The sequence below is a fragment of the Theropithecus gelada genome, chromosome 7b (assembly GCF_003255815.1).
Source record: "Theropithecus gelada isolate Dixy chromosome 7b, Tgel_1.0, whole genome shotgun sequence".
NCBI lineage: Eukaryota > Metazoa > Chordata > Mammalia > Primates > Cercopithecidae > Theropithecus > Theropithecus gelada.
This window is the reverse complement of record NC_037675.1, coordinates 62,635,302-62,654,244: the sequence shown is the minus strand read 5'-3', so window position 1 is coordinate 62,654,244 and position 18,943 is coordinate 62,635,302. Positions and strand designations below refer to the sequence as shown.

The following is an 18,943-nucleotide window of genomic DNA, read 5'->3' as shown; positions in this document are numbered from 1 at the left end:
TTTTTTTTTTTTTTTTTTTTTTTTGAGACGGAGTCTCGCTCTGTAGCCCAGGCTGGAGTGCAGTGGCCGGATCTCAGCTCACTGCAAGCTCCGCCTCCCGGGTTCACGCCATTCTCCAGCCTCAGCCTCCCGAGTAGCTGGGACTACAGGCGCCCACCGCCTCGCCCGGCTATTTTTTGTATTTCTTAGTAGAGACGGAGTTTCACCGTGTTAGCCAGGATGGTCTCGATCTCCTGACCTCGTGATCCGCCCATCTCGGCCTCCCAAAGTGCTGGGATTACAGGCTTGAGCCACCGCGCCCGGCCCAGAAAATATTTTTCTTATTTATTTATTTATTTGTAAATGGAGTCTTGCTCTGTCGCCCAGGCTGTAGTGCACTGGTGCAATCTCGGCTCACTGCAACCTCCGCTTCCTGGGTTCAAGCAATTCTCCTGCCTCAGCCTTCTGAGTAGCTGGGATTACAGGTGCCCGCAACCACGCCCAACTAACTTTTGTATTTTTAGTAGAGACGAGGTTTCACCATATTGGACAGGCTGGTCTCGATCTACTGACCTTGTGATCCGCCTGCCTCGGCCTCCCCAAGTGCTGGGATTACAGGCATGAGCCTCTGTTCCTGGCCACATTTTTCCTATTCTTTGAGGCAGAAATCTTTAAAGTTCTGAGCTAATGGCTTCTTTTCTCTCACAGATGCAATGACTTATCCTTTCCCTTCTCTGGCCACAGGAAACTTGAGGCAGCCCTGCAGATAACCACCAGCAAGGCCACAGGATTTCATGGCAGATGCTTCACAAACCAGCTTCTCACTCAGCTCCATTCTATTTTACAAAATATATTCCTTCTGCCTTCACTCTTATGCTGTGAAGTATTTTTTGTATGTTGTTCTATTGTGTAAAGTCACCCTTAATACTTATTTTATTTTTGAGACAGTGTCTCACTCTGTCACCCAGGCTGGAGTGCAGTGGCATGATCATAGCTCGCTGCAGCCTCCACCTCCTGGACCCAAGTGATCCTCCCACCTCAGCCTCCCGAGTAGCTGGGACCACAGGCACACGCCACCATGCCTAAGTAATTTTGGTATTTTTTATAAAGACAAGATTTTGCCATGTTGCCCAGGCTGGTCTCAAATTCCTATGCTCAAGCAATCCTTTTGCCTTGGCCTCCCAAAGTCCTGGGATTACAGGTGTGAGCCACTGCACCTGGCCTTGGCAGTTTCCTTGGTAATGACCCTCATGTATTCTAGGTTCATTTTCTGGAATAATACAGAATAAAATCACTCCTTGCCTTTTAAGGATGCTGAAGATGGCTACTATGTTCACCTCAAGATTTTTATGCCCAGCCTATACATGCTTAGTTCCCTGAACTGGTCCTCTTTGGATCTAGATCCTCATCAAGCTGGTACCTTTCCTTTACACATGACTTGGGTTTATAGATGTTCTTATTAAGGAATTTGCTTACCCAGTAATGGCTGAGTGTGGTGGTTCATGCCTGTATCACCTGTAAGGTGATATAGCACTGGTGCCAGAGTTAAAGCTGCGGCAACCAAAAGCCATAGAAACTAAACTTTGGAGGTGCAAAAACCAAGAGCCTTGCTGAAGATGGCCTGCCTGAGCTGCAGAGAGAAGCAGAGGCAACAGACAATGCAGAGAGAAGGGAGCTGCCTGATGACGTTCTACTCCTGTGACAGCCAGATCTGCTTCCTTCAATTCTTCCTTCTGTGACATCCCTCATCTCTAAACAATAACAACCTCTTTATCAAAGCTGACTTGAATAAGTTTCCATTCCTTGCATCCCAGAAATTTCCGACTAAGTCAAAGAGAATCGCCAGATGAAATATCAAGCTGAAGTAGGTAAGTGGCTCCCAGAACTCCTATCATCACATCAGAGCCTGCTCTGAGTGAACTTCCTGGTATCATCTACAGTCTTGGTTCCATTAAGATTCCCAAACTTTGGCTTAGAAGTGACACAATGCAGCCATCCTCACAGAACTTTTCCTACAGAAAGAAAACTAAAAATTTAAACACAACCATTACGAATTCAGAGTTAGCATTCAGAGAAAAAGTCAGGGGCCCCTGCAACCCTCCATGGGTATACGATCTCCAGATTGAATATTAACGAGTCAGTATTGATCAGCGCACATGACATAGGTTCCTAGGGTGCTGGACTAAGAGGTGTTTTTGCCTTTGAATCAGTGACCTAGGTAATGGAATTGAAAGTATGTTTATTAAGGCTGGGCACTGCAGCTCATGCCTGTAATCCCAGCACTTTGGGAGGCTGAGGCAGGAGGATCGCTTGAGCTCAGAAGTTCAAGACCAGCCTGGGCAACAGAGCTAGACTCTCTTTCTACAAAAAATTAAAATTTAATTTTTATTTATTCATTTTTCCTGGTGGTTCTGGGGGAAAAATGAAAAAAAGAGAGCATGCATATTTGGCTTATTGATGATCTCACACAGGGAAGGACATCTAAGCATGTCTTTGTTGGACACCTCGGTTTTCCTAGAGGATGTCACCCCTCCCTTCCTAGTTTATGGCTGTTATATATGGCTTTGCTCTGATGTAGCAACAGATATTTATTCAATTTTAAAATCTGATAACTTTCTGAAATTTTTGAAATGTTTAATTATTTACCTGATAAATAAGAAATTTCCAAAGTTTCAAATAGATATAGTCACTATGCAGAGGATAAAGCCAGTCTGAAGTCGCTGAGGTGAAGACTTCCCCAAACCAGTGAGTTTCACTACATTGGGGACAGAGGATGGCAGAGGAGGTGGCTTCTAGCCTCAAAAGATTGGCAGGCTCCAAGACACTGTCATGGTGTCCCCCTCCCTCTTCCAGTCCTCACTTTGGATATAAACCCTTCTCACTGGCCACACTGGGCAGTCTAATTCAGTTTCTCTTTTTTTTTTTTTTTTCCTTGAGACAGAATCTCACTCTGTCGCCCAGGCTGGAATGCAATGGCACGATCTCAGCTCACTACAACCTCCACCTCCCAGGTTCAAGCAATTCTCATGCCTCGGCTTCCCGAGTAGCTGGGATTACAGGTGTGCACTACCATGCCTAGGTAATTTTGTATTTTTAGTAGAGATGGAGTCTCACTATGTTGGCCAGGCTGGTCTCAAACTCCTGGCCTCAAGTGACCTGCCTGCCTTGGCCTCTCAAAGTGCTAGGATTACAGGTGTGAGCCATTGGGCGTGGTCCTAATTCACTTTTGAGTCAACCCCTCTCTTCTTACCAGTATGGAGCTCTTCCTTTCCCTCTATCTCAATTCTGTCACCTAACTTGTCCTCTGCCTATTCTGGTGTTGCTCTCCTGCCAACTCACCAAGCACAACCCCTACAGCCAAACTCTACCCACGAAATTCAAGTCCAACCCTATCCTTGCTGGTTTATCCTTTTTTTTTTTTTTCTTTTCTTTTTTTTTTTTTTTTTTTTTTTTTCCTTTTTTTTTTTTTTTTTTTTTGAGATGGAGTCTTGCACTGTTGCCCAGGCTGAAGTGCAGTGATGTGATCTCAGCTCATTGCAACCTCTGCTTCCCGGGTCCAAGCGATTCTCCTGCCTCAGCTTCCCGAGTAGCTGGGATCACAGGTGCATGCCACCACGCCTGGCTAATTTTTGTATTTTTAGTAGAGACAGGGTTTCTCCATATTGGCCAGGCTGGTCTCTAACTCCTGACTCAAGTGATCCACCTGCCTTGGCCTCCCAAAGTGCTGGGATTACAGGTGTGAGTCACTGCACCCTGCCAACTGTCTTTTAATCTGGCCATCCCATACCTAATGCCTCTGCTGTTTAAGACCTTGTTACCCATCTCAGTCCCATTTTTCACTTTATACTGCCCCCTGCAACTCAACTCAACCCACCCAACTGTGCTCACAGTTCGCCCCCCCCTTTTTTTTTTGATATGGAGTTTTGCTCTTGTCACCCAGGCTGGAGGGCAATGACACGATCTCGGCTCCCCGCAACCTCTGCCTCCCGGGTTCAAGCGATTCTCCTGCCTCAGCCTCCCGAGTAGCTGGGATTACAGGCATGTGCCACCACGCCCGGCTAATTTTGTATTTTTGGTAGAGATGGAGTTTCTCCATGTTGGTCAGACTGGTCTCGAATTCCCGATCTCAGGTGATCTACCTGCCTCAGCCTCCCAAAGTGCTGGGATTACAGGTGTGAGTTCACCCTCTCCTTGACCACTGTTCTGCAGTAAGTTAGTGACAAAGAACCAACACACCGCCGCAGGGAGTGGAGAGAATTCGCTTCTGTCTTTTGTGCCTCTGGAGCTTACAGTGCTAGTTAACTAAAGTTTCTCTGCATCTTCCACTAGGGGGTACCACTCCATAACTTTTGAAACAGGAAGCCTGCTGAATGCAGTTCTTAATAAAAAATGAAGTCCAGGCACACTGAATTTTTTTAAAACTTTTCTGAGCACATGCTGTAATTTTATGAAGCAATTTAATTTGATTCTTTTTAAATAAAAGCTGCCCCATGGGCAGAGTAATAGGCAACAATCTTGAGCAGTATAAACCTATATAAGGGAATGCCAATTAAAATCCCAGGTTCTGTTACAGTAAGACAAATAGTCATGAATTAAATGAACTAAATGCAAAAACTGAGAACAGCCAGACAAGTGAAGTTATTTTTATTTTAGCAAGAGAAATGAGCATGCTAAACAAAAGTTGGCTTTAAAACAAAAGCTTTTGTAAAAACAAAAATACAAGCAACTCAGCTGTTCCTGGGACTCTGTGTAAATGGAACAGAATTTGCTTATCTTTGGGGTGTTAAGAGAAGATCTGCAACAATAAACACTGGTTCAAGGTTAACATTTTTGGGGTTTTTTGAGAAGGAAATATGCCAAGGCCTTACAGTGTAGCGTGGTTGAAGATGCAGGACGTTGGAATTAAGCTGACCTTTGAATCCCTCATCTCCCCATTACAACTATGAGAACTCAGGCAGCCTCCATTGCACTGGCTTTAATCTTAGTTTTGCATCAGTTCATTGAGTATGATAATTGTACCGAATGCCCCCATTTGTGTATGAATTAGACAGGACAATGTACATGACATGCTTACACAGTGACTCTAAGCTCTGGCTCACAGAGGGCACTCAATAAATGATAGCTATTATTCAGTGAGTCATTGTAAGGAAGACGAGGAACAAAAATCTTTGCTTAAAAAAAGACACACTAACAATCTTATTTTGCAGATATGATTGCTGATAAGCAATTATGAGAACAGAGAAGTTAAGCAAATTGACCAAGGTCACATAGTTATATCCTAAGGAACTTTCAGGGTAGAATCTGAACTTCCTTAAGGTTGGGCCAGCATTCTTTCCCCTATCCTATACTATTCTCCTAATATCTGAGAGTTTATTGGCATAGACTAAATATATTCTGTGGTTAGCTCTTCGTTTTGTTGGCAAATTTTTAGTGAAAGTATCAAAGTATATACATTGGTGTGGCAGTGTAAATATGACTCTAGCAATATGTATTTTTAAAGAGTTTGACCTTTAAGTCCCTTTCCTACTTTTAGAAATTTATCCTAAAGAAAAAAATCTGAAAGAAAACGTTAGGGGGAAAGGGAGACACAAAGTTTTTTTAAAAAAGTGTTATATGTAAAAAAGATGGTCACTATCATATTCTTTGGAATACTGAAAAACTGGATATAACCTACATGTCCAACAACAGTTAAATATGATAGACCTATGAATTATGGCACCATTAAGGAACATAGAAAATATTTATTTCAATCTTCATCTCATTCCAAAATGAGGTAATTTGACAACTAGAATAATTGTGTATATATCTTAATTACAACCTATTAAAAATTACATATTTACATGGATAAAGTCTGGGAGATAAAATGAAAAAAAATGAAGTAATTTTAGCAGTATTTGGACTAGAAATGCCTTTTTTCTTTTCCTTTGAGTTCTTAATAATACTGATACAAAAAAAAGAATTGTTTAGAGTGAACTTGTTTCTTATTTTACTGGTATTAAAGAGTTTACATGATCCAAGTGTCCTTTAATACATCACAACATGTGTAATAAAATGAGAGACATGAGATCTGAACCTTCCTTACATAGTGAACTCTGAGGAACGTGACAACATATATCTGTATCAGTCTTCCACCTCTCGGAACTTATGAGCTGGAAGGGGAAATATAGTGTATATGTGGACCTTGGTACAGCTTCACCTTCAAGATCTTTAACACCCCATCTCATACCAGTACTTTTTCCTCCCAGTTTTCACGGCACTTGCCAATTAACATCATTAGGACTGCCAATCTACCAGTATCTTCTTTTTCTTTTGATCCACAGGATTGGTTTCATTTTCTTCGCCATTCAGATTAACTACTAAGGTGCATCACTTTAGCTACCCCTCCACAAGGACTGCAATACCTCGAATTTTTTATCTTTCAAATTCATCTGCCCTGAAAACCACCATATGCTGGTCACACTCAGTCATTTCTTTCTCCCAGCCTGAGGTGCAGGAGCCCAATGCCCAGCTGCATTCTGCAGAGGGCATTTTTATCACCCTGCCCTCTCGTTTCAGAGGTGAGATAACCCTGCACCTGTTATCTGAAACCAGTGGGTCTGGCTGGTGGATCAGCATCTCCAGCCTGCTCCTGCCTTTGAACCATCACTGAGCTTGCCACCCCTCTTTTCATCCTCATCTGCACGATTATCTTTTTCTCTCAGAATAAACACTTCTCTGACCTCTATAAAAGAAGCCTTTCCTTTAGGATACATGCTCTTCTAGACAGTTATCACTTGCCTTTCTCCTTCCCTTTCCACAGATTTCTAAAAATGGGCTTTCTCCTTTTGAATCTCAGTCTCTTTTTTTTTTTTTTGAGACAGGGTCTTGTTCTGTTGTCCAGGCTGGAGTACAGTGGTGCAATCAGAACTCACTGCAGCCTTGACATCCCTGGTTAAAGCGATCCTCCCACCTCAGCCTCTTGAGTAGCTGGGGCCTCAGGCACATGCCACCACACCCAGATCATTTTTTAAATTTTTTGTAGAGACAACATCTCCTTATATTGCCCAGGCTAGTCTCAAACTGCTGGGCTCAAGTGATCCTCCTGCCTTGGCCTCCCGAAGTGCTGGAATTATAGGCGAGCCACCATGCCCAGCAAGACCTCATCTCTAAAAAAAAAAAAAAAAAAAAAAAGAGTGTCTTCCTATCTTGCTATCTACTTCCCCTTCCCTGCACCTGATGATAACTTGATTCCTGCCACACAAACCACCCAAAGTGTTCCCACAAAAGTCAAACCCCATAGTTCCTTTTCATTTATCTCACTTGAACCCTCAGCTGTGTTTAACTCTGTTGACCATTCCTTGTCTTTAAACATTCTCTTTTGACTTTGAAAATCTGTCACGGAATGAATAAACTAGTACCTTTAGGTCATCCAAGGATAGGAGAAAAGGAGGAAAGGCTCTGAGCTCAAGAATGGGGCTTGCACTTTTAGGGTGTGGTGGTGATCTACTAGAAAAAGACTTAAGATTTACCAGATAGGCTTGGTGTGATGGCTCACACCTATGATCCCAACAATTTGGGAAGCTGAGGCAGAAGGATCTCTTGGGCTCAAGAGTTTGAGACAAGCCTGGACAACTGAGGGAGACAACTCTCTCTCTCAAAAAAAAAAAAAAATTCTACTAAAGTTGTGAAAACTGAATTCCTTCCTAGAGGCTAGTTTTGTGGACTAGTGATTCAATGATACAGGGGTGGGTGGAACTCAACCATAATGATACAAAGAACTATTTATTCTTTATCGAAAAAAATGGTGAATGGAGACTGAATCACACTATGGGAACTTGTTGAGAATTTTGGAACTTCCTCTCTTGGGGTATGATAAGAAGTGAGGGAATTGAAATTCAAGTGACTCAGTCTTCTCTAATACCTAAAGTTTCCAACTTGCATTCATTTAACAACATGGAATCAATGTTCCAGTATTAAAACAATATTACTTTTTAATTTTAGTGTGACTTATAGAGTGCAATTTGATACTTAATCACACCCTATGATAAATAGATATTATTGGCTATTTTGCTTCTTACTCCTAATATGTCCCCTATCAGACTGCAAATGCCTTGAGGTCAAAGGTCCTTTTTTGTCTAATTAGCATAGGACTGAATACCTGGAAGATGCTAACAAAATTCCTCTGTTCAATTTAATACGGATTTTAACTTTCCAAGTTTCAGTGGGTTTTGAATGACTCCTGAATACACTATATTATGCTAGGTGTAGTGTAATAGAGAAAACACTTGTATTACTTGCATTTTACAAGCTGGAGGAGAAGCAAGAACACAATACCTAGGGAAGATTTAGTAAGAAATCAGAATGTCCCAATACCCCCTTGGTATATGTTATACCAACCTAGATTTTAAAAAAAGCAAGCCAGAATCCCACACAACCTAGGGAGCTAATTTGAGTTCTTTTTATAATAAATCCTATAAATTCTTGTAGTTCACCTCCTTAGGCCAGACACTCCAGATTTCTTTGTGGATAGCAGCTAGGTCTCCTGGGACCTTGGACTGGGCCTTTCTCTAGTCAGGCAAATAATCTGAAAAGAAAACAAAATCACATGTAGTCCAGCACATTTCTTCCTTTCTTGGTTTCTCCACCAGCTAGAGAGTTATTTAAAGGCTCTGAACCTCTCCAGCCTTTGATTATTTTTAAGGATCATTTTATTTTTAGAGAACTTTCCACATTTCCTAGTTATACAGCCAGACTGGGTGATCTGGCCAGAAAATCATTTTCCCTTAAAAAAAAAAAAAAAAAAAAAAAGCTAAAATTTGAACACAGGCGTTGAATTCGAAACAGATTTATCACAACGTAATTCCCCGGACACTCCCAACTTGAGACTGAAAGCTGGGCGAAAGGGTTTTCTGAAGCTAACCTAAAAGACAAAATGGTCTAGAGTCACCTTTTCCCCGCAAATAACAGGGGATTAACAACCTGAAATCTTCAGGCCTCCCGGACCATGGTGCAAGCCCTCAGCAGAGGAGGCCGGAGCGCCTTTTGATTTCGGGAGACTGGCCCAGGAAATCCAGTCACTTGGAAGGCGAAAGAGAAGGTGGTACCTGAGCCAGGTATGAGCCACTCAGAGGCAGTCCGGGGCCGCCACTCACCTTGGAGAGGAGGAGCTGGAGTCCCATGACCCGGACTGAGAGGAAAGGCGAGACTGAGTCTACCAGGTGAGGTAAAAAACACCCACCTGCTCACCTCGGAAGGGGCGAGCGAGGTGCGGCTCCCGGTGACCCGCGAAGGTGGAGCGCACCTGGGCGGAGGCGGAACTGGGGGGTGTGGGCACTGCTTGTAGGGCCTGGAACTAAACTCACCTGTGAGGGAGGCAGAGGCGGGGCCCGGGCAAAAACCCACCTGAGCCGGCTGGAAACCCACCCGCGAGCAGTCCCCAGGCTCGCGCGGCGGGGCCCCCCTCGGTCAGCCCACGCGTCGGTCCCCGCACGGCCGCCATGACCTGGAGCGCCACGGCCCGGGGCGCCCACCAGCCCGACAACACCGCCTTCACGCAGCAGCGCCTCCCAGCCTGGCAGCCGCTGCTGTCGGCCAGCATCGCGCTGCCGCTCTTCTTCTGCGCGGGCCTGGCCTTCATTGGCCTGGGCCTGGGCCTCTACTACTCCTCCAACGGCATCAAGGAGCTGGAGTACGACTACACCGGCGACTCGGGCACCGGCAACTGCTCGGTGTGCGCCGCGGCTGACCAGGGCCGCGCGCCGCCGCCCCCCTGCTCGTGCGCCTGGAACTTCTCGCTGCCCGAGCTCTTCCAGGGCCCCGTGTACCTCTACTACGAGCTGACCAACTTCTACCAGAACAACCGGCGCTACGGCGTGTCCCGCGACGACGAGCAGCTGAGCGGGCTGCCCAGCGCGCTGCGCCACCCGGTCAACGAGTGCGCCCCCTACCAGCTCAGCGCGGCCGGCCTGCCCATCGCGCCCTGCGGCGCCATCGCCAACAGTCTCTTCAACGACTCCTTCTCGCTTTGGCACCAGCGCCTGCCAGGCGGGCTCTACGTCGAGGTGCCGCTCGACCGCTCCGGCATCGCCTGGTGGACCGACTACCACGTCAAGTTCCGCAACCCGCCGCTGGTCAACGGCAGCCTGGCGCTGGCCTTCCAGGGCACGGCGCCCCCGCCCAACTGGCGCCGGCCGGTCTACGAGCTCAGCCCGGACCCCAACAACACCGGTTTCATCAACCAGGACTTCGTGGTGTGGATGCGCACGGCGGCGCTGCCCACGTTCCGCAAGCTGTATGCGCGCATCCGCCAGGGCAACTATTCGGCCGGGCTGCCGCGGGGCGCCTACCGCGTCAACATCACCTACAACTACCCGGTGCGCGCGTTCGGCGGCCACAAGCTCCTCATCTTCAGCAGCATCTCGTGGATGGGTGGCAAGAACCCCTTCCTCGGCATCGCCTACCTGGTCGTCGGCTCCCTCTGCATCCTCACCGGCTTTGTCATGCTGATCGTCTACATTCGCTACCAGGACCAGGACGACGACGACGAGGAGTGATTCCAGCTTTCCAGGGATCCTTCCTGCTTCTTGCCAAAACTCTTTCGAGCTTCTTCTGGCATCTCCTCCTCGCCCCTGGCCCAATTCCAACCTCTCCTCGCTTTTCCTCCCTTTGTGAATGAGGGGATCAGAGAAGGGAATTACCCCCTTGCTCTTGGGGGGCTCGCTAGACTGTCTTGCCACGGGGAGGGATGTTGACTGCAGAGTGAAACATCATTGCAAACTCTTCCCACCTCCTTCACGACACCGAGTTGCCACGTGAGGTTCTTCAAGTTTGAGAATGGAAGGGATCCCTATGGAGACTCCTGTTCAACCCCTATCAGAGGAAGAGATTGAGAGACCTAGCAATGTGAAGTAACTAAGATCAGGCAGCTGCAAGTGACTCCTGACTCTTGAGTCTAGAGCTTTTGCCACTACAATACTGTGGTTTTCTTTTCTTTGGTGAGGGGAGTGGGTTGGAATGGAGAGTGAGGCCCACAAATTACCTGCAGAGATGTGGAAGCGTGAGGGAGAACATGCTTGTTAAATATGCAGGTAGATTAGGAGACACCAACCAGAGATTCAGTCACAGTAAGGCTGGGATGAGACCCTCGAAGCTGTGTTTTAACAAACTCCTCTGGAGAGTCCCATACTCCCTCAAATTTGGGAATCACGACCCTGAACCAGGTTGGGCCTGAAGCAGTCAACTGAGTTCACTTTTTTGGATAGTAATTTGTTCCCAGGGGCAGTGACAACCATGATGTTCCAGGTTTGGTCTGGCACTCTGCCTTGAACGTAGGAAGCTCTTGATGACTTGTGGAATGAATTTTTAAAAAATCACTATCTCGGGGAAACTAGTTGGCATACAGAGTTGTAGGACAGGGTTTATGTTATTCATTTAATATTTTAGTATTTTGGTATAAAAGCAAACAGGCAAACTTTGCCAGGTACTGTGTAGAAACTCGAAAATGTGAGGCCAGTTTGTACAGTTCAGAGGAAATGCTTTAACGTAGAATCAGACAGCTGGAAGAGATCTTCGAGGGAAAGTAAGTTCCCTAAAGTCACATCTATGTCTCCTAGCTCAATCTTCTTTATCATTTAGTGTGCGTGTGTGTGTGTGTGTGTGTGTGTTTAGAAAGGGCTTCATACCTTTTCCCTTGTATCTGGAAAAAAATTTATCTTTTCAAATGAAATCTGTTGATTCCTAGTAATCATATTTGAATCAGTGCTAAGGCATATATAGTCTTTTATGTAAACTAGAATCTTAAGATTATTTGAACCTTTGAGATGACGTTAAAACTCAACTAAAATCATTCAATTGATTTTGATTGACTAACATCAATCAATATGTTTAAAGTTATTCTAAGAAGCAATCGTTTTATTTTTTAAAAACCTTGTATGGCAAAATAACTTTAAAAAAAACCCCTTTGTGATATCATCTTACCAGTTTATTTGTAAACGCAAACAGTTATTTGGTATTTGTCAGAATTCTTCAGTGCCTGCTATTAAGCTATTTTCCAATTATTAATTTGATTATACTCATTCACTTAAGGCAGTGCAAGACCTTGAAGTATTTTTTTTTAGCAGTTAAGTAATATTGAATTGTATTGAATAGTTTACATAGTTTATTCTAGTCTTTGAAAATTACTGAACAATGAACAATGTGCATGTCATTGACATCTGCCTTAGAACTTCTGGGACAATCCAGAGTCAAGATATTCTATCCCATTATTTGCATATACCAAAAACACTTTGTTAATTCAATGTGTTGGCCTCCCAACTCCTGAACATGACACAATTTTATTATTAGATTTTGTATGGTGATTTTAGGCTATGAAAATATGATCATTATATGTACATAGAGAAATTTTTATTTGTTACAAATGTTTGAGCAGCTCACTAGCCCAGCCCTCCTCTATTTTGGGTAGGAGAATTTACTACATTTTTTACTATGTAGCTGAGAGCAACATGTATTTTGTTATTTTTAGAATGATCAGTATATTGCTATAAAATGTTAAATGAGGCTATGAAAGTTAAAGTATTCTGATTCTGATTAAATTAATGAATGTGGTTCCAGGCCCTGTTCTCCGGGTTTTTGAGAGAGAATAAAGGTTATGTTTGTCTTACCTTTGTTATCGACTTTGCTTGATTCTTTTGAACTATGATCTTAAAGGCACAAACAGCACTAGCCACTTTGCTAATTTCTTAATAGCTGATTTACACTGCAGCAAGAAAACTATCTTTTATAATAACCTTCAGTTAAAATGAACTCAATTCATTGTTGACTTCCTAAAACAGAATTTGAACTTTATCAACCTCAACATGTATATAAACTAGATAGTCCTCAAATACTGTTTGAATTTAATAAATGTCAATTTAAAATTTTTTTGTAGTGTTAAAAGTTATTAAAGAATGTGATCATAGTAGTCTTCTGCATTTTACTTGAATTATAAATTGCAATTATTTATTGGATATTTTGGACTTCAAAGCAGCAGAAACTTTAAAACTGAAGTGGGATACATTTTCCTGCAATGATCCCTTGTGCTGTAGCCTTTTGTCTGGTGTCTCAGGCTTCTTGTTGGCCTGAATTCCCTTGTTGCCCAGTAAATGTTCCCTGGCTGGAGGTATCTTCGGGAAGTGAGATAGAAAAGAGTGAACCTCAACAATTGGACTGGAAATGAGCTTTGACCTAACTTTGTAAAATAAAAGCACAAAAGAGAAAGTAAAGTAATTGGTGAGAGCTCCTAAAACAGTAATATGTCACTGTATTTCCTCAGATGGTTAAAAAAATTAAAACAGTAATATGACACGAAAGGTTTTCCGGGTATCTCCACAATCAAATCAACTAACCAATTTGCTCAGTATAAAATCATTATTGTTATTATTTTTGAGACAGAGTCTCACTGTGTTGCCCAGGCTGGAGTGCTATAATGTGACCTTGGCTGACTGCAACCTCCGTTTCCCGGGTTCAAGAGATTCTCATGTCTCAGCCTCCCAAATAGCTGAGATTACAGGTACACACCACTATGCCCAGCTAATTTTTTTGTACTTTTAGTAGAGATGGGGTTTCACCATGTTGGTCAGGCTGGTCTTGAACTTCTGACCTCAAATGATCTGCCCTCCTTGGCCTCCCAAAGTACTGAGATTACAGGTGTGAGCCACCAAACCTGGCCTATGTAATTATTAAAATTCAGAGACAGACTAAAAGTCTGGAATTTCCTTTAGAGCAAATACCACTTCATAATATATAATCAAAACCCTTTCTACCTTACTTAAAATCTGTTGCCGTCTTCCTGTCATGGGAGATCTCAACAATCTTGAGTTAACTCTCAGAGCTGCTGGTAGAGCTGCAAGGTCATCAACTAGTTCCCTATATGCCCTTGGATATAAGAAGTCCAAGGGCATATACATAATTAAAAAGTAAATTCCCGGCCAGGCGTGGTGGCTCATGCCTGTAATCCCAGCACTTTGGGAGGCCGAGGTGGATGGATCAGTTGAGGTCAGGAGTTCGAGACCAGCCTGGCCAACATGGTAAAACCCCGCCTCTACTAAAAATACAAAAATCAGCCAGGCGTGGTGGTGGGCGCCTGTAGTGACTGCTACTCAGGAGGGTGAGGCAGGAGAATTGCTTGAACCTGAGAGCCAGAGGTTGCAGTAAGCCGAGATCATGCCACTGCACTCCAGCCTGGGTGACAGAGTGAGACTCTGTCTTAAAAAAAAAAAAAAAAAAATTCCCTCTTCTGTTATTTTTATTGGACATTTCTTTGTGTACCAGACTTTTTTCTCTCTACCTAAAACAGAGCTGGCTGACTTTAGATGGCAATTTTTTAAAAAAAATTAACTTTAACTTTTTTCCCCAAGAGAATGTCTCTTAAGTCTCCTCCAACCAAAACAGAGTAGTTTTAAAAGAGTCATTAAGAAGGTCTTCATGAGCCTGAAGTATATTAAGGTCCCAAAGAGATTCTTACATCAGAGCAGCAGTTCGTCAGGAATTTGCCAATTTTTCTAATAGTGTTGATGCTATGTACACAGGCATCCTCCATTATTTACCTGATTGTTAGCAATACAATACACTGACAACGCGTATTCAGGAAAAAATGTGTCCCCACTGCTTTGCCACCTTGCATTAAGATTGCCGTCATTAGCGGTACTCATGTCAATTAGGTTACCAGAGCACACCAGCATTCCTTTATTTAATGTACTTTGTTGTCCAAGTTCACTTAGGACAGAGAAAAATCCTGTGGCAATGAAACCCAACATAAACTTTGGGGGTTGTAGGGAGACAGGAGAGGAGAATAAAGGGAAAGATGAGGTCTGAAGCATGAGGCATTTTTCTGGAGAAGCAGGATACCTAGAAGGCAAGGGATTGGCAGCAAAGGAAACCCATGATGAGGGCAGGGCTCACCATCAGGACTCATTGATGACAAGGCCTTTAAAAATTTAGTAAGCGAATGGTGGCTCACCTCTTTCTGAACCCCTTGGCTTGTCTTTTTGATCAATTTGAGTGTGATTTATCTTTTTCTTTAGAAGCAAAAGGTATTACTGTCAAGAACCTTAGCTAATAGCCTTGCCCTCTACATTGAGCTCTTAACTAAGTTCCTATCATAGTGGCTGAAACCTTACATTACCGATGAAAACTGTAAATGATGTGTCATTAATAATGATACTTTGTTATTCTAAAAGGCCTTTGTTCTGAAAGTCCGAGGTGCTTAACACTACGTGGTCTCATTAATCTTATCCATCAAAATGCATGAAGTGTTAGAAAGTCATCAAGACCAATGAGGTAGAAATACATTCCTTTATATTTTGCTCAGTTTTGTACAGAACTCTATAAAAGTAAGTAATGTTCTAAAAAAAATAGGAAGCGTAACTTCTGGATGAGGCAATGACAATCATTGGAATGGACTATGAGTATTTTCAAAGGAAGACCTGATTAATTCTTGTTATTTTAATAAGTAAAAGACATCTCCAATTTTTGTTAAAGAATCCAAAATGGGAAAGGAAACATTTCCTATTCATGCTAAGTGACAGCATGTAAAACAGTTTCTACTCTTTTTGTTTTTTCCTACAGGTCTTGAAGGATGAAGGCTTATCTGTTATTTCAATGTAGTTTACAAACAACTGAATTGTGGTCTTAAGTTTTACTTAGATGAGCTAATTAGCTCATATATTCCCTTTCATGTGTCTTTAAGAACATTACTGAACATCATACATATAAGTGGCATAATCTCTGTCTCCAACCCTAACTTCTTTCCAAACTCACATTTCCAAAAACCTCTTGAACACATCTGAATGCCCTCCCTATAGGTACCAAAACTTCTGTGTGGGCCATACTAACTTCATCGGCCACTTCTCCAAACCCATCCTTCCAAGAATAGCATCAGATGCTGAAAATGACTCCTGTATCCACTCAAGGACCCCTGAATTGCCTCCCTGACTTCTTCCTTTCTGTTTCCTCTTAGAATCAACCTAGTTATCAGATCCTGTTGCTTCTATATTCCAAATGCACTTTCAGTCAATTCTCTTATCACTTCCCTGGCCCAGGGCTTTGCTATTTTTCTTCTGAAAGTTGGAGAAGCCTCCTTCCCGGGCTCCAGTTTATTTTCCACATCACAGCCACAATGAGCTACACAAAACAAGTCTCATCATGTTACCCCTCAATGCAAAATCGCTCATGTCTACCTACAGCCTACAGGAGAAAGTAAACTCCTCAGCAGGACATACACACCTTCATGGTTGGCCTCGTTCTAAGTCTTCATCCACTTTTCCTCCAACACCCCACCGAATTCCAGCCATATTGAATGATTTGAAGAGGCCCTAACCTCTGTGTCTTTGCTTATGCTGGTCTTGCTCCTCCACCTGACCACCAGAATCTACTCATTCATTCTTCCTTAAGACTTGACTCCGTATTTTCATCCTCTGTGAAGTTCTTTGCAAGTCTTCTTTGCCTCTCCCACACCCTGTCCTTATGCTAGTCCTCTCTTGGTACTCACTCCATTTCTTTCTGGAGCATTTGCCATGTGCCTAGAAGCTGATTATTCATTTATCTATCTCCATATTCAGGCTGCTAGTCCCACGAGAGCTGATAATTTTTTTCTCATTCATCCTTATTATTGCCAGTGCCAAGTACCATAACGAGCACATGATGGGTCCTCAAACATGTGTTGAATGACAACTAGGAAACCAATGACTCCACTACTTTCTTACCACTGAACATTTTATTTCTTACAATATAGATGAATGCATAGAAAATAATTCAGGAAATTATTGGATGCAGAGCTGCATCTAATAATGTAAGATGCAGAGATGGCACTCTAAACATTGAAAATCTTAAAGAGAGCTGAGAATGCACATATATTCTTAACAGCATGGAAATGCTCAGCGTATTCCATCTGGATAACTTAAACATACAGTCAGGTTTTCCTACATAAATTAATTTGCAGAAATGAATAGCAGATGGGTTACATTAGTTCATTGATAGTGAGGATAGTTACTTTATGCTCAAAAGTAATCAATATCTTTCCTATTAAACTCCAGTATGTTAATGAATGTTCACATTTTTGTGGTGCTTCTTTGTGAAAGAGAATTTTTTACTTACTGTAATATTCTATAATAAAATGTAAATAAACATTGCTTTCCCCTGCCAGGTAATTACCCCAGAATCCATTTAAATGAAAGTAGTATTTGCAGAGAAATACCCAGAAAGGAAGGAAGAAAATAAATGGAATCGTAGTTGTCCCATTTGCTGGCTGGTGTTTGGTTTATAACATTTGGCACATCTTGATATCTACATAATAGTAGTTTTAAAGCCATAAATAATATTTTACAGAGGTCACACCATAGTTATTTAAGTTCAGGGGTTTATTTCCCTGAGCACTAAGTAGCTATGAATGAATTATGTTTGGTCTGATCTGCCACAGAAGGGCCATAAACCTCCAACTCATAGCAAACCGCAGAATATTACTTCAATACGTCAGGAAAAATGTACATGTAAAAGAATAATGCATGATAAGGGAAAGGTATTTTTTTTTTAAGTAATATATGTTACTGGGCAGGAGCTATAAAATTTTGTTATGTTAAACTTTCCTCTGATTCTGGAAAACAAGTTAAGACATGGCTTTGCATTGTCTGCCCTCAGCCAGTAAAGCAGGCTGTGGAACCAGAGGAGGGACCCAGGAAAGAGAATCCAGCGCTGAGTAAGGAACAGTTTCTCCTCCCTGCACCTCCGATAGCTGAAAACAAAGAAAAGTTGCAAGATCACAAGAGGTGATTTTATCAACTTTTTGTTACTGCCAGCATTCTTTTTCAATGACTCCCAGGCAAGTGTTTTTGTAGATACTCAGAAGCAAGGGTGCAGACCATTTTTAGCCTTAAGATGCAATTCACTTTAAAAATGAAATCTATGGGCCAGGCGTGATGGCTCATGCCTGTAATCCCAGCACTTTGGGAGGCCGAGGAGGGTGGATCACCTGAGGTCAGAAGATCGAGACCAGCCTGGCCGACATGGTGAAACCCTGTCTCAACTAAAAATACAAAAACTAGCCGGCTGTGGTGGCGCATGCCTGTAGTCCCAGCTACTCAGAAGTCTGAAGCAGGAGAATCGCTTGAACCTGGGAGGTGGAGGTTGCAGTGAGCCTAGACCACGCCATTGCATACTAGCCTGGTTAACAGACGGAGACACTGAGACTCTGTCTCAAAAAAAAAAAGAAGAAGAAAGAAATCTACTTAAAATTCTGTTGAGCACATACAGCTTACCAGACATCACACTAAGTGATTTCCCTTGGTTTACTCATGTCATCTTTAAACACCCCTAATATTATCCCCATTACGCAAATTCAGAAACAGAGGTTTGGAGAGAGAAAGAAATTGGTCCAGTGTTATGCAGCTGGTTGGGGACAGCCAGGATTCCAGCTGAGGGCAATGTGACTTCAGAAGCTCCCTGGCTATTCAAGTCAGCAATGACAAAACAAATAGCTGCCATTTGTTGAGCACTTTCCAGGCAATGTTCTAAGTGCTTTGCCTATCACATTGTATTCCTCACAACAATCCTATGAAGTAGGTACTAATATTAACTGCATTTCACAGATGAGGAAGCCAACTTCAGAGAGGTTAAATTACTAGTCTAAGGCAGCACAGGTAGTCAGGAGAGCCAGAATTTAAACCAGATTGGGCGACTGAGATGCTCGCTAAAGGAGTCAACTTCTCATCCTCTGATTTTCTTTTAGTTTTTATGCAAATAATGATTAATCATGAATGTTAAGACTAAATCTGTGAAGGAACAAGAATAGTCAAGACAGCCCTGAAAAAGAACTGGAGTTGAAGGTGTGAGAAGGTGGAGGGGGATTTCACTTGACCTACCAGAAGTGAAGACTTAATTGGAAAGCTTCAGTGACTTGGACAGGGTGATTTTAGTGTAGGGTAGACAAGTAGACCAATGGAACAGAATAGAGAGA

The 18,943-nt window shown here is 42.9% G+C and overlaps 2 protein-coding genes across 2 annotated transcripts in view; one reads left to right on the top strand and one right to left on the bottom strand.

Annotated features, from left to right (window-relative positions):
• Positions 1-18,943, bottom strand: part of PRKCH (protein kinase C eta) — a 420,060-nt gene that overhangs the window by 261,561 nt on the left and 139,556 nt on the right. The gene's annotated exons all lie outside the window — the stretch shown is intronic.
• TMEM30B (transmembrane protein 30B) lies at positions 8,819-12,877 on the top strand. Its single transcript, XM_025391617.1, has one exon. The coding sequence runs from the start codon at positions 9,456-9,458 to the stop codon at positions 10,509-10,511; it is 1,056 nt and encodes a 351-aa protein (XP_025247402.1). The 5' UTR covers positions 8,819-9,455; the 3' UTR covers positions 10,512-12,877.

Excerpts from the sequence above, each read along its gene's own strand:
- TMEM30B (XM_025391617.1), top strand. The coding sequence starts at position 9,456 with ATGACCTGGAGCGCCACGGCCCGGGGCGCCCACCAGCCCGACAACACC.